This window comes from Melanotaenia boesemani, chromosome 4, assembly GCF_017639745.1.
Source record: "Melanotaenia boesemani isolate fMelBoe1 chromosome 4, fMelBoe1.pri, whole genome shotgun sequence".
NCBI classification, from domain to species: Eukaryota; Metazoa; Chordata; class Actinopteri; order Atheriniformes; family Melanotaeniidae; genus Melanotaenia; species Melanotaenia boesemani.
Window position 1 is genome coordinate 23,295,734 of NC_055685.1, and position 14,964 is coordinate 23,310,697.

The window sequence follows — 14,964 nt, forward strand, 5'->3', positions numbered from 1 at the left end:
CATCTCAAACCAGTTTGCCCATTCTCTTCTGACCTTTGACATCACAAAGGCAATTTGGTCCAGACACCTGCTGCTCACTGATTCTCTTTTTGAGACCATTCTCTGTAAACCCTTGAGATGGCTGTGCATGAAAATCCCAGGAGATCAGCAGTGTCTGCATGCGTGGACTGGTTTGTCTGGCACCAACAATCATGCCACATTCAAAGTCACTTGCATCCCTTCGCTTCCTGATTCAGGTGCTCAGTTTGAACGTCAGGAAGTCGTCTTATTATTATAATTTAATAATAATAATAAAACTTAAACTTAACTAAAATCATCTGCATTGACTTTGTTTTCCTTAGATACTGAAACTAAAATATATAACATCTCTCTTCAGAATTAAATTCAAACTCTATTTTTGTCTCCTAAATATTCATTGTTTGCTATCTTCTCTCCTTATTAACTTTTGTGCAATTTAGTATAACATGTTCAACACTTCCTATTAGTCCACAAAACTTGTGTTTTTCAGTGTTAAATAAGTAGTAAGTTGTCTCGACTATTTCTAAATTAACATTGTTGCCATGAAATTGGCTGGTGTGTTTAACAAGCAATTTAACAGGTGTACCTAATAATTGTTTTTTTTTTAAACATGTAGGTCCATTACAAGACAGTTTAAACAACAGAACATAAGTAAATGTGGGGGGAAAAAAAATCTCCAGTTACTCACATTAAATTTTTCAAACAGGTCTTTACAGCTTCAGTATTTTTTGGAATTTCTTTATAGGCTAAGAATATATATATGAAATTGTGAAATTATATATATATATATATACATATATATATACATATATGTGTATATATATATATATATATATATATATATATATATATATATATATATATATATATATATGTGTATATATATATATATATATATATATATATATAGTATATTTACATTTATGAACATAAGAGTTTGCTAATATAAATATTAGATTCGTGACATATGTTTGTTTTGTTTATAAAAACCAAAAAGGTGTATTTGAGAAAGTGACCAGTGAGTCCACATTCGTACATGCATCACTGTTGGTTGGAAACGTGACTACCCCCAGGAGACGTGGAGGTTCAATCCGCTCGTACAACGTTCACAACCGGAAGCTTAGATAAAGCACGTGATCAAATCTAGGACATGTTTTCTAAGGTACAGACAGAACACAGGAGTTAAACTTTGTTTGACAGGACAGCAACATACGATTGATAATTCTTAGTATGAAAAGACTTTAAAACTTCTTTATATTTCTTTCATAAGCTGCAGTACATACTTCTGACAACTTTGAAAAATAAATAAAAGAAAAACAACATCGGTAGTGTTCACCATCGTTGACGATGGTGTCCGATCCTTATGCAATGCTCACCTTCTGAATCATGACTAGGAAGTGAGATCTTGCTATCGTTTATAAGCTAGCTGTGATGTTACGCGATGAAAGCACAAAAGAATAGCAGAATATAAAACACGCTGTTATAATTTAGTAATTGATTGCATAATTTAACTGTTAACGCGTCGTTTTTAACGCGAAACGACTCTGTAACTGACGAACGAACAGCGAATACTGCTAGCCATCTTGTTATTTAGCCATCTGGCTGGATTGTGGATTGCTAATATTAGCAGTTAGATACTGTTAGCAAGTTTGATTATGGCCCTGGAACACAAATACTGTTGTATGGCAGGATTTTTACTCCTGTTGCTACTGTCTGTTTGCAACGCAAGGATACACCAGCTCACCCTGAAGGTAAGTAGACAGAAACTGCAAGGCAGCTATCATTTTGAATTTTAATGCGCATCTGTACGGCATTGTATTAGCTAGCTTCAGTGACATAAAGGTAGGCATGTTATAAAGGTGTCAAACTTTTTCTAGTTCAAAGAGAAAAGTCGGCTAAAGCATACGGAGTGAACGACAGCTGCTTATTTGCTCTTGAATCCGAGTTGTAGTCAGATGTTTAACTAAACAGATTATCATATCTCTGTCCTTCATTTGTTTTTCTTCTCAGAATGAAACGCGGTCTACCGTCGACCTCAACAACTTTGGTTTTTATGCTAATGGGACGTTGAATGTGAGCCTGTCTTCCCTGTGGCTCATTGAAAAGGGTGTCAACTACAGCACGTATCCGGTAACAAGTGCATGTTTTTGTGTTTATTTGAGTAGTGGAATTTTGTAAGGTAATTTTTGTGCTCCTTTTGGTAGTTCGTACTTAAAAGAAATGCACAGGTATGTACACACAGTTACCACATTGTGTGATACACTGTCAGTACGCAGTCTATTGCTTGAAATTCTATATTTAATATCACTTTTCTGCTTTAACGAGTATTAGTACATATGTCATTGCTACAGATATAGCAATGACATATGACCAGACTACATTATACTGATAGCTTTTTAGATTACATTTCCAGAAATATGGCATTTTGAGACATTAGCTGATAAAAACCAGTACAGAATCGTCCCTAACTATAGTCTCAGCACTTTTTTAGATAACTGGCTTAATTACACTGTACAACTAAATGTGAGCATTACAGGCCTCACAAAATAGGGTTTATGGCTGAACAGTTGTTTTAATTGCATTAAATACAAAACGAGTGCAACATCCTTTCTGTAAACTTGGCATGAAGTCATTCTTTCTCCCTGTTTTATTACTGACAAATAATCCCATCAAAAGATTCAAACCAACATTTGAAGAGTCCTGAAGATTATGCTCACAGTTTGGTAATGCATTTAAATAACTGTTAAACAGATGTTAATCAAAATGTTTTAATTTTTTTTGAAAACGTAAGCACCTCAAATTAAATGTTCAGTCTGTTTGTTTAGATGGACTGCAATATTGTGACATTAACCAGATTTGAACCGTGATCTGAATATGTTTTCACATTTTAGTTGCAACATGCAGACATGTTAATCGCAGTATTATACTTTAGTGCCTTTGTTGTCAATGCATGCAGATGTTAAAAGCTGCTTTACAATGCATGCCCCTAAACTGTATTCAGTGACAGCTGGGAGTTTGGGATTCTTAGCCTTCAGCTGGTAAAATGAGAGAAAATGCTGCAAGAAACCTGACTTCTTTATTTGGTACCCCAGTGTCACAAACCCTCATGTCTGGCTCAAATCTAGGGCAAAAGGGTTAGTAACAAATCAGGCCTGGTCAAAACTAAATGGTATAAATAAAGATATTTATTTTACAACAAACTTAAACACAATCTTTCTATAAACATAAAAGTTAACACAAAAGGGTTTAATTATCACTTGGATGAGTTTACACAAAACATCCTATAAACAAAAATATACCATTACTGGCAGATAATAAACTAGCACCATTAATTACCGGAGTATTAATTTGTTCAACTTAATCTGATAAAGCATGAGACAAAGTACTGTCGAATAAATATTGGCTAATTTCTTTCTAAAGCTAAGTGAAGATGAGAATTTGTTAATAGCAATGCAAAAGAGAGCAGTCATGCATATACTTATTATAAAATAAGTATATGCATTATCTGTTTTTATTTTAAAAATAAACACTTAAAAACATGTAGTATATATTAAAGTGTACAGTAATATACAGTGATGTAACAATACACAACTTAAGAGTCTGACATTAAGTTGTGCTTGACAGCAACACATTGAAATGACAGACTAACTGACTAACTATAGAGCTAGCTTGCTGTCCCATCTAGTGTGAAAAGTGGTTTCAGCTGTAACGTTCTAACAATTTTAATGCAACCAAAGTTAGTTTAGTTTTATATAACTATGGCTTTTAAGGAGAAACATTGAAAGTCTGTACATAAAGTCAAAGCTTACCCATGTAGAGTATTAAAAGATGCATTTGCATTGTGTCTGAGCCTTTAAACTTAATGTCAACATTTACATTTTCTTTAGGTTGGTTTCAGCCTGTCCAGATCACGTGTTAATGGAGTCTTGTCCTACACAGTAAGTACATGACATTGTAAATACTTCTGTTAGTGTTACATGTGGTTTTTCCAGAGTTTTTAAACATTCAATATACCATTATGGTTTTTAGTAAAATATTTAGTGTGTTATTTGGTGTAATGTTTTTACTGTTGGACACTTTGGTTGGATGTGTTCAAAGGTTTGACTGGTTGTTGTTTTCCTTCTAGGCAGAGGAAACAGAAACATGTCCGCTTAATGCAGGAAAGCCAACCAATGACGAGCCTCTCATTCTTTTTTCTATTGACATACACAACCTCAGGTGGGTAGATTTTAGTATCAGTATGTTTTACGTTAATTTATTACGTTAATCTGATTGTGTTTTTGTCAAGGTTGACTGAATCATTTGTGTTTGTACAGTGTCCATGTGAAATCTATGGGAGTCCAAGACAACATCTTGATAGCAAAGACAAAGCCTGAACCAAATAAAGGTCAGTATTGTTCATACTTGACACGTCTTCATAATCTACTGCAGAATAAAGGATGGCATAATTTTAAATTGATTAAACTGGTCCTTTAGGTCAGAGGAAGGCCAGAGACGCACCTGCTGGGGGGGATTCACCTGACGGTGGAAAGCAAAAGCCACCCCAATCAGAAGATAAAATAAAAGCAAAGGAAAATGGAAACACGCCCTTGGGTCCGAAGAAAGAGACAGAGATAAACCCCGATGCAGAAGCTAAGAAAGCTGAGGGAAATGTATTCTATGTAAGCTGTCTTTTGTGTCTATATGTTTGTGGGGTCGGTTCGTGATATAACTGCATGAACTAAACAATGAAGTCCATTTTCTTGTAGCTGGAGAAGCCTGCTAAGCTGACTTTGGCTCTGGACAAAATTAATGGCTCCTACAACTTTAGTGTAAGTGCAATGTTTTTTTCTGTTACATGTGATGTGACGCAGTATTTGATTGAGTATGCTCATGTCCAAATCATTTTATTTCTCCTGCACAGTTTGACATGGTGGTCGGCTTGAAAGCACAGGGTCTGTACAGCCTCAAGTTTCACTACTGTCAGAACAGGATGCCTACAGTCAAGCTACCTTACTCATTCACAGTGAGTTGAGTGTGTTAGTTTATTACACCTTTGTTCAGGTGTGCGCTTGTGTTAATGCAAATGATACCCCACAGGTGGAAGTGACAGAAGAAAATCCAGGAAAGAACTATCTGTCTGCAGCAGAAATACCTTTGTCTCGCCTTTACATTTGTATGGCTGGTGTCTTCTTCATTGCCGCCATGGTCTGGGTGTACACGCTCATGAAACACAGGTACATGCGCAAACAGACACACTGACATGAATGTTACTTTGGGCTGCAGAGTCTTAGAGCTTCCTTATTTCAGAACGCCTCATCATGTGTCAGTGTTGGTGGGTTTGGGTTATTTGCAGAATCAGATGTTTTGTGATTGCTGTAAGGTTGTTATAGCATGTCTTCGTAGCAAAATTAAGGTGTTGCATTGCGTATTTTGAGCTACAGACAGCATATTACTATGTGCACAATTACACAGTTTACCACATAATGTTTAATGAATGAAGCTATTTACCTATTAGCATTACATTTATGAGGAAGTTGCAGCTTGTTAGCCATTAAGACTTGCTGTCTAAAAGTATAAATATTTACTCCACATATATTGAAGTCATGATTAGCTGCCAGCAGGCGGTTTAGGACAAGTTTAGATTTTTCTTTTCCAAGCACCTAGCATAAAATTAGAAACCTCTTCAACAAACATCAGTTGCTTTCTGTGCAAGATTGTATGTCCCTCTCTGCCTCTCACTTTAAACACAAATTGGTAAACCCCATTTTCACACATTACAGTGATGATCATAAAATGGGCATAGTCTAAATGTCAGTGGCAGCTATGCTGAGTGTGGTGTGGTCACCTCTTTAACCACAGTCTGTTCACTAAGTAGCAAAATGAAGAAGCAGCTGCATGGCAGCTGTCAAAGATGTGAATGTCTGTGTGTTCATTAAAAACTATCTAAACATATATTGTTTACAGATACAGCGTGTTTAAAATCCACTGGCTGATGGCCGCTCTGGCATTCACCAAGTCCACATCTTTGGTTTTTCATAGTGTAAGACCTCCATCACCACAGTGCAGATTAAGATCCAGCTTTATGAATCATGTCTGTGTTTGACTGATGTACTCTCTTTCTCTACCAGATCAACTATCACTTTATCAACACTGAGGGGCATCCTATTGAAGCCTGGGCCGTCATGTATTATATAACACATCTGTAAGTACAGGTTTTGCACAAGATGCTCAGTAATCCATTTTGTGTTTGATTTTGACATATGTGTCTATATATACTAACCAGGCTCAAGGGCGCTCTCCTCTTCATCACACTGGCTCTGATTGGTACTGGCTGGGCTTTTGTCAAGTACATTCTGTCTGACAAGGAGAAGAAGATTTTCATGATAGTTATTCCACTGCAGGTACTGAATGTCTGTATGAAGCTTTTGCATGTATATTTGTCTGTGAGAATATATTTTTCATGGCTTTCTCTTCTGTAATCATCCAGGTTCTGGCTAATGTTGCCTACATCATCATTGAGTCTACAGAGGAAGGCTCCAGTGAATACTATCTGTGGAAGGAGATCCTTTTTCTGGTCGACCTGATCTGCTGTGGAGCCATCCTCTTCCCCGTTGTTTGGTAGGATGTGTGCTTAGTCTGTCGAAGCTCTATACGTTACAGTTTGAATCATTTAGAGTCCGTTATAGAATTAGTTTAAGACTGAGGATAAGAAATGTCCCTCGCTTTCTTTGCCTTTTCATTGGCACAAAATAAAATGAAGTTATTGACAGCCTACTGACAGATGAAAGATTGTGAGGAGACTAAAGGTAATGCTAGATTTCAGGTGTAACAAGAAGATGGACGACTGTCTCTTCCAGTCAGATAAAGACAAGTTGAGCAATTTAAATAGGTTCCTGAAGTACTGAGCTCAAAATCTTTATGTATAAAATTACAAAACAGGACAGTAATTGTTTTATGTCATGACAAATTAACCTAGTAAACACTGTACCGACCATAAATACTTGTTTCACCATACTGCCGAGTCAAACATAACTGTCTTCACAGGTCAATCCGTCACCTACAGGAGGCTTCTAGCACAGACGGCAAAGGTAAATAATTTTCATGGCGAATATTAACAAGGTTATATGAACTGTTGTTTGTTACATAAGTACTAATTGTGGTCCATGTTTATTTCAGCTGCCATGAATTTGGAGAAGCTGAAACTCTTCCGCCATTATTATGTGATGGTGAGAAACACTGGAGTTGTGTAGAATTAATTTAAATATGACTATTATTTTATTCCTCTTGAACTGAAACTGACAAATGAATATAGACATCATGGTGTTTAACAGTAATTTAGTCAGTGGTGCTTTGATCTTTTTAATCATTTAAATTTTTTATTTTCTGGTTTAAAGTGTCATCCTAGCAGCAGATTATACTGAGTCACAGCATTTGGCAAAGCCTCTCCTGGCTTTTCATGCAGCAGTCTTTGCTGCAGAGACGGAACAAAAGAAAGCTTTTGTTCCGTCTCTTTACATGTACTTTCTGACATTTTGGAAAATGTGAACTATTCTTAACTGCAGAGCAGGATTTACTTACATTTAGCCTGATTGTAATCAGTATATTTAATTCTTGACTAAAAGCAGCCTTATTTTAAAAATCATTTTTATATTTTAGTGTAATTATTATTATTTCTTTATTTTAGATCGTGTGTTATATCTACTTTACGAGGATCATAGCCATTCTGCTCAAGATCACAATGCCTTTCCAGTGGCAGTGGTGCTATGAGGTAAGACAGCAGTGGTGTACAATAACAGTCTGACTTTACTGCAGAGGACTTTTTCCCAAAAGGTCACACTAGACATTCTGGAGCTGACTGAATCAGCAATGACTAGGCATTATTTTCTAATGTATGTCATAAAAGCAACATTTCTTTAAAGTCTCGTACTTATTTATTGTTCATGAATGTCATTTATTTTAATATCTCAGCAAATTATATTTATGTTAAAAATCATCAGAAGTAATCAGGAATGTATTTTTAAGCAAAATAAAGTTTGATAGTAACTGTTAACCTTTGATTAGATTAGACTGACTGGTTTAAAATGCATACACTTCCTGTCCCCTCAGTTTCTGGTGGAGGTGTCTACTTTGGTATTTTTCGTGTTGACGGGCTACAAGTTCCGACCAGCATCCAACAACCCCTACCTCCAGCTTCCCCAGGACGAGGAGGACGTAGAGATGGATGAAGTGTAAGGATGCACATGTGTTTACAGCCTCATTTAACCCTTTAAATTGTAGTTTTCTCCTCTTTTTATTTTTTGTATTTTTTGCATAAATATTACCTAAAACATTATCAGATTTCCTTTTTCTTAAAAGTAGAGTATTTAATTAAGCTGGTGTTGCAAAATATTATTTTCCACTTTATGTTTTGAGGAAGATTATCTCATTTTACAAGCAATAACACTTGATCAGTTCTTCATATCAGCTTTCTTGGAAGCTGAAGTAGAGCTGCAGAAAGACATAAATTTTGAGGTGTGTTATCAGTAAAGAGACATTTTGTTTTTTTAAAAGTTGAGCCATGTAATAGAAAAGGCCATATCAGAATGAATTATACACAATGCAGTTTTATCTTTTTGTCTGAACTGGACAGCAAACAGCTTCCTGAGCAAATATAATCACATTTTTAGGATATTTAATTCAGCTTTATTTGTATAGCGCTAGTTCACAACAAAGTCATCTCAGGGCACTTTTACAGATCAAATCAATTCAAGCCAATTCATTTGGATCCAATCAGTCCTCATAAAAGCCAAATCATGAAAATAATAGCTAAGCTAACCTAGCTAAGGAAACTAACAGTTTGCATCGAATATTGACTTTGATTCAATCCCCCATCCTGACCATGCACAGGGTGGCGGGTGACACGGGAAGGGGAAAAACTCCCTTTTAACAGAAGGAAAGACCTGCAGAACCAGGCTCATGAGGGCAGTCATCTGCCTCGACTGGTTGGTGTGGAGAGGACAGGAAAGATGTTTCTACAAAAGTTCTCAAAGCTATTTTGAATAGCTGTTACTACATAAATACTGTTAGCATTAGCAGCTACTTATTTGGCAGTGCAGGAGAAACTTTGACATTCCAGCTTAAAACTTTATTCCTTTACCCTCCAAGCTTGCTTGTCTGCAGAGGCGATGTCAAATTCTTTCTGTTTCTGGCTGTCTGTAGCTAGCTGACTAGCTAGCCACTGGACAGATGGACACAGTAAATCTAGTCATGTCCATCCCTCTATCAATCTGTGTTTCATGCTTGGTTTTCTTTCTTTCACAGAAATCAAATAGTCAGTTATAATTAGCAAATCTGATTTTGACACATTTTGATTTGTCCCCCTAGTCTTACATATATCATGTTTTCTGTTGTTTATTCAAATGATGCACAAAAAAGTATCCAGTGCACACCTGTATGTGCTGTTTCAGTGGGCAAACTGGGGTCAAAGCACTTAGTTTTGAATGATTGTGAACTGTGAATAATGATCCATATAAAACTGGTATTGAATGGTACAGCTTTTGTTCTCATTTTATGTTTATAGATTTAGTTAAAAATGTTAAGACAATATTCCCTTGTACCTCTTTGTCCATCTTTGTACAGAGTCACTGAGTCAGGTGCACTTGAGGGTATTTCTAAAGTGAAGAAGACCTGTAATGGACGGGAGCGCCAGAAAGAGCCCACCTTGTGAGCAGGAAGTTGCATCTTGACCGACCAATGAAACACCCCCAGGTCAGCCAGTGCCAAGAGGTACACATGGACCAAGGCTCCTCACGTCCACTGACAGCTCTCCTGTGAAACTCTTCCAGTGGTTGCAGTGGTTGTGCCCACTGTCTGGCTATGCAAAAAAAAAAAAAAAAAAAAAAAAAGGACTAATATGTTGGACTTTCTCAATTTCCTTGGAACACTCCTCCCACAAACTGAAAAGTTTCCTGAGACGTCTGCCACATGGACGGGTGGAAATATGGAAAGGAGCTCAGATGTTCTTCATTGTTTTCATTTCTTTTTCTGTCGCTCTCCAAAGATACAAATTTTAGAAAATGACTTACTTTTGAGTGTGTTGATATCCGCTATTTAAAAAGGTACATCTACAAGCTGTGAGGATGTTTGTGTGTGTGTGTGTGAGAATGTGTGAAGCATCACAAGACATGAACACAACTGGTTTTTCCTTTTGGGGACGATGGCCATACTCAGGTAGAAGGCTTGTCAGTGTATTTAAATTTTACTTAAAAAATCTTTATAGGCAATGCCAGTTTCAGTCCCACTATTCAGGGGTTAATAATTTCCCTTCAGTCAGCTCACATCTTCATCACCACACGCTACCTTACATTTAATTCTCTTGTATATTTGATTTGTATATTGAAATATATAGATGTCTGAGGTTGTATATTTCAGTATATTAACTTATTGAATATTGAAGTGGTTGTATTTTAGTATCATTGTCCATGTTGGAAGGATAGATGCTCCTTCAAATCTGTCATTTTGGACCGCTGCTGTAATTTAGTGCTTTAGTGGTTGAGGACAATTTACATCTCTGTGAAATGAGCCCAGTTGGTGGCATGTGGCCTCTAATTGGCTCTGGATCAGGCTCTGAAGTGATCAGAACAATGGCTCTACTTGTGTGACGGCCTTGTTTTCTTGTTTTCCTTTTGGCCTGCTTGTGTCAACCCGGGCTGAGAAGTGACCTAACGGATTTTTGAATTTACCTGCTTTTGTTTTTACCGTTTTGCTCTTGATGTGAAGTTTTTTTGATTAATTATTAATGATTTATTGGTTGATGGCAGATCAGTAATGTGTGCAGCCAGGCAGGTAGATGGCCATTTGTAAATAAAACTGAATACAAAAACAGGTGTACAACACTTAAAAGGACTTCATGGTGTTTCAGATGATGTTGACATTTCAATAAGATTCCTTTGATTGCTTTTTAATTGACGCCGGTGAGGGGGGAAGAAACGGTTCTAAGATTTAGTCACTCCTGTCCAGAGAGGACAGAACAGCACAGTGTTTACACACAGTTAACATGTCTCCAGACTCCGGGTGTCGAGTACCTGGGCTGCCAGAGTACAGTCAGTATATATTTACTTCAGGTGGTAAAGGAGTTTTTTTTTTTTTTTTTTTTTTTGCTAATTATGAAAGGATGTTTGATGTTTGTATGAAATGTCACAATAAAGCTGGAGTTCTGGAAAGGTCTCAGATCACACTGTTATTTATATATAGCATGTACACATTTATTGAAGTTTAATTCCTCAGGATGGCTTTTACCTGACATAAAATTTTCACAGTTCAAAATGCTGAACCTCAGACCTATTTCAATAAAAAGACAAAACATGTCAAAGAAAACCATTCAACATTAAAGCAGGAGAGCCCAACAAAGCCTGACTTGTTCCCCTCGCTGTCTGGTAAATGCCTTTGTCTTTTTAACTCGATGTATGTGACAGGCTTTCCGTTGTAGCTGCTCAACAGTAAATCACTTACAGTCACCGACACACTGGAGGCTTGTTTTCTTTTTGTCAAAGTTGTAGCAACATCATGAGAGAGGTGGGGCACACTTTTTAATCCAATTTCTACTTGACCTGACGTATTCAGATTCAACCATTTAACATGTGGGTTCAGGAATCTACAGGAGATTCTTATTATACAGAATCTAAATTATGGATGAGAAAGTTTATTTGTTTTATTTGCTTTTATGTAATTTTACAATACAACCCTAGTTCCAAAACAGTTGGGGTACTGTAGGCTATATATATTTGTAAATCTCATTAACTAGTTGTTTCAATCACAACATATCCAATGATGAAAGTGAGACAATTTAATATTTCATGACAAATGAAAATAATGGCTTTAAAAAAGAGCAACTTTGTGAGGCAGAGTCTCATAATTAAAGATGGACAGAGGTTCAGCTATTTACAAAACACTGCATCAACAAACTGGAGCAATTTCAGAGGGATGTTTCTGAAGGTACCAAATCCCAAGACTGAATATTCCATACATGATGTCACTGAAAGACTGGGATGTCTTTTGGAGCAACCAACATAGCTTAAAATCAGGGGCCTATGATCTTCAAGCCCTCACATGGTGCATTAAAAACAGTTTTTCTGTCATAGAAACTATTGCATGGACTTAGAATCATAAATCATGGGACAGTCTGCTGTGACATCCACAAATTCAGGTTAAAGCTCTATTATGCAAATGCTGCTGTTATTTCTGAGGCAGAGCTCATTTAAATGGACTGAAGCAAAGTGGAAAAAAGCTCTATTGCCAGATGAATTGATATTTGAAATTGCAGATGGTGTTGAAGCCCATGGAACTAACAACTTCCACATCCATCAATAATGAAAGGTGTATACAGGTTTTGGAGTACCATATGCTCCCATTCAAAAGACATCTTTTTCATGGATGACCTTGCATATTTCAGCAAGACAATGCAAAACCGCATTCTGCATCTAATTGTTCTTTAGATGAGAAATCTGTGTGCTGAGCTGGCCTGCCTGTAGTCCAGACCTTCTACCAACACAAACATTTGCAACATAATGACAGGCAAAATACATCAAAGAAGGCCAGAATTGTTAAGCAAACAACAATGGGACAATATTCCTCTCCCAATGGTCTGATTTGTCTCTTCAGTTCCCAAACCTTTATGGAATGCTGTGAAAAGAAAGTGGTGAGCATGGCCATGCCATGTATGATTTGCAAACTGTGTAAACTAATCTGTGTGTAACTTTGGGTAGTTGTATGTGTAAAACATGGTTTGTAAACTGTGTAAACCCTTTTTTGTAAGTAAAGTTGGGTACTTGCAAATGTACATGTTCAAATGCACACACAAATATCTAAAAATGACAAAATTTATACATGCACAAATTACAAAAATGAACCAATCTTAATATTTTACACTTTTTTTTAAACCATCAGTTTCATAAAATTAATAGTTTCATGTTCAAAAAAACTTCCACACATACAAATCATTAAATACATGTGCACAAAATGCACCAGTGAAACTGTGAGGCTCTCGAAAGCAACAGTGCATACCTGGCGATTCGTGCACACGTATTTAATTATTTGTATGCACATAAGCCTTTATGAAAACAAAGCTACTTGAGGGTAAAAAAAAAAAAAAAAAAAACAACTAAAATATTAATGTTAATGTATTTTTGTAATTTGTGCATGTGTAAATCTATTGTGTGTGCATTTAATCTTACATTTGCAAGTGTGACCGATGTGTGATGTCCTCTCTGATTGTGATTAACTCTCTTGGAGCTGGTCAGGTCTGGGTAACATCCAGTTTATTCTGCATCTGCATCAGTAACAAACAGGGAGGAATGTCACCTCGAGCGGACAACAGGACATGCTCACTCTCGTGGGAATCCTCCGTTACTTTTAGGATTACCCATAGTTCACAAAAAAAACATTTACAGTATTTAACTGTACAATACATGGAGTGATCGTATAGTGGATCTGATGTCATATAAATGAAAATACAATTAAATTAATTACGCTGTTACCTTCAGCTTACCAGAATTACTAGAATTAAACAAAAAATATTATAAAATCTCTATCAATTTTATCACTGAACTGTTACCCTTTTTCCCAGCATTTTTCATGTTAAAACATTTATCAACTTCAAAATACAAGTCGAATAAATAACCACAGGAACATTTTATCTTAAAACAAACTTCATACAGTAACATACCTGCATCAGTAACAAACAGGGAGGAATGTCACCTCGAGCGGACAACAGGACATGCTCACTCTGGAAACGTGGCACATGTTAATGTTAGCTAGCCTAACCCAAATTTTTCACCAGCAATAAAACATACAAAACTCAAGTCATTACTTAACAAAACCATGGTGAAATTACTCTAAAACATATAATATAAAACTAAAAAGAAGTCAACTTAATTTTAATGCATTTTTCAGTGAGTTTATAGTAATATTGTCCACGGACATTCCATCTGCACCCTACCTCGTGGGAATCCTCCGTTACTTTGAGGATTACCCATCGTTCCTTGCTGTCACTATTATGCTAAGGGATGCAGATACATTTTACACCAGCAGGTGGCATTGTTTTCCCCATTTAGCAGGATTTAACCTGAACCTATTTAACTATGTTACATACACCCCCCTTAAATTCTGCTAAACTGGGGCATTACACAGAACAAAAAAAAACACAACAACCCAAATAAAGCAACCAAAGAGACACATTTCACAAAACACTTGTGTAATAGAAGAGCTTCACCAGTTCAAGTCAGTTAGAAACTTCCCATGTGGGATTATATTAGTAAGGGATTGGCCAACTCCCTCACTAAAATAAGACACAAAAGATGCCGTATACACCTCTCATTTTGTAAACATTGCTCTACGACAAAGATAGCTAAGATATCACAATTAAGTACCAGTGCAAAAAAAAAAGATATATCTCAACACTCAGCAACCTATCCCGGAAACAAGTTCCTCACAAAAGAAAACAATGAATCCCCTTTCGACACAGGCTCATCCACAATCTGTTCGTTCATCTCACAAATGAGTCTGGCTGGGGGCTTTACAGATCTACCCAACCTAGTGCAAAGTGGAGGAGGCTGTGTACAAACTACAGCGTCATATGTGAGCGCACTTGTCTGTGCTTCAGCTACATGGTCAGGGGAGGGGACATGTTGAGCTGCTCCTGTCGAGCGCAAGGAGGGCTCAGGGGAGGGTAGCTGTATAGCATGTGGGATCACAGTCATTTCAGTCACTGGGGGCAGGACATCCACAGCCTTAACAGGAGAACCGTGCAGATCGGCTGTGGTGCCTCCATCACTTGCATCTTCCATTTCAAGGAGCCAGTTAATTGTCTTTGTCTCACTGTCTTGTACTTCAACAGAAATATCAGGTTCACACTGTTCATCTCCAGCAAGTGATGAGCAGCTCGACTCCAAGTCACTGACACCTCCAGCAGGAAGAAAACTCACAGGG

At 36.9% G+C, this 14,964-nt stretch overlaps 1 protein-coding gene across 1 annotated transcript; it reads left to right on the plus strand.

Moving 5' to 3' along the window:
• Positions 1 to 1,181: 1,181 nt before the first annotated feature.
• On the plus strand, positions 1,182 to 11,201 carry LOC121638565 (protein GPR108-like). Its single transcript, XM_041983410.1, has 18 exons — positions 1,182 to 1,769; positions 2,029 to 2,148; positions 3,906 to 3,956; positions 4,145 to 4,236; positions 4,335 to 4,405; positions 4,495 to 4,679; positions 4,767 to 4,829; positions 4,922 to 5,023; positions 5,098 to 5,234; positions 5,965 to 6,040; positions 6,129 to 6,202; positions 6,284 to 6,401; positions 6,488 to 6,618; positions 7,045 to 7,088; positions 7,177 to 7,226; positions 7,685 to 7,768; positions 8,107 to 8,228; positions 9,619 to 11,201. The coding sequence occupies exons 1-18, from the start codon at positions 1,674 to 1,676 to the stop codon at positions 9,704 to 9,706; spliced, it is 1,704 nt and encodes a 567-aa protein (XP_041839344.1). The 5' UTR covers positions 1,182 to 1,673; the 3' UTR covers positions 9,707 to 11,201.
• The last annotated feature ends 3,763 nt before the right edge of the window (positions 11,202 to 14,964 follow it).

Coding starts and splice junctions, on each gene's coding strand:
- LOC121638565 (XM_041983410.1), top strand. CDS start 1,674: ATGGCCCTGGAACACAAATACTGTTGTATGGCAGGATTTTTACTCCTG. Junction 4,237..4,334: donor ATTGACATACACAACCTCAG/GTGGGTAGATTT, acceptor GTGTTTGTACAG/TGTCCATGTGAAATCTATGG. Junction 6,619..7,044: donor ATCCTCTTCCCCGTTGTTTG/GTAGGATGTGTG, acceptor CTGTCTTCACAG/GTCAATCCGTCACCTACAGG.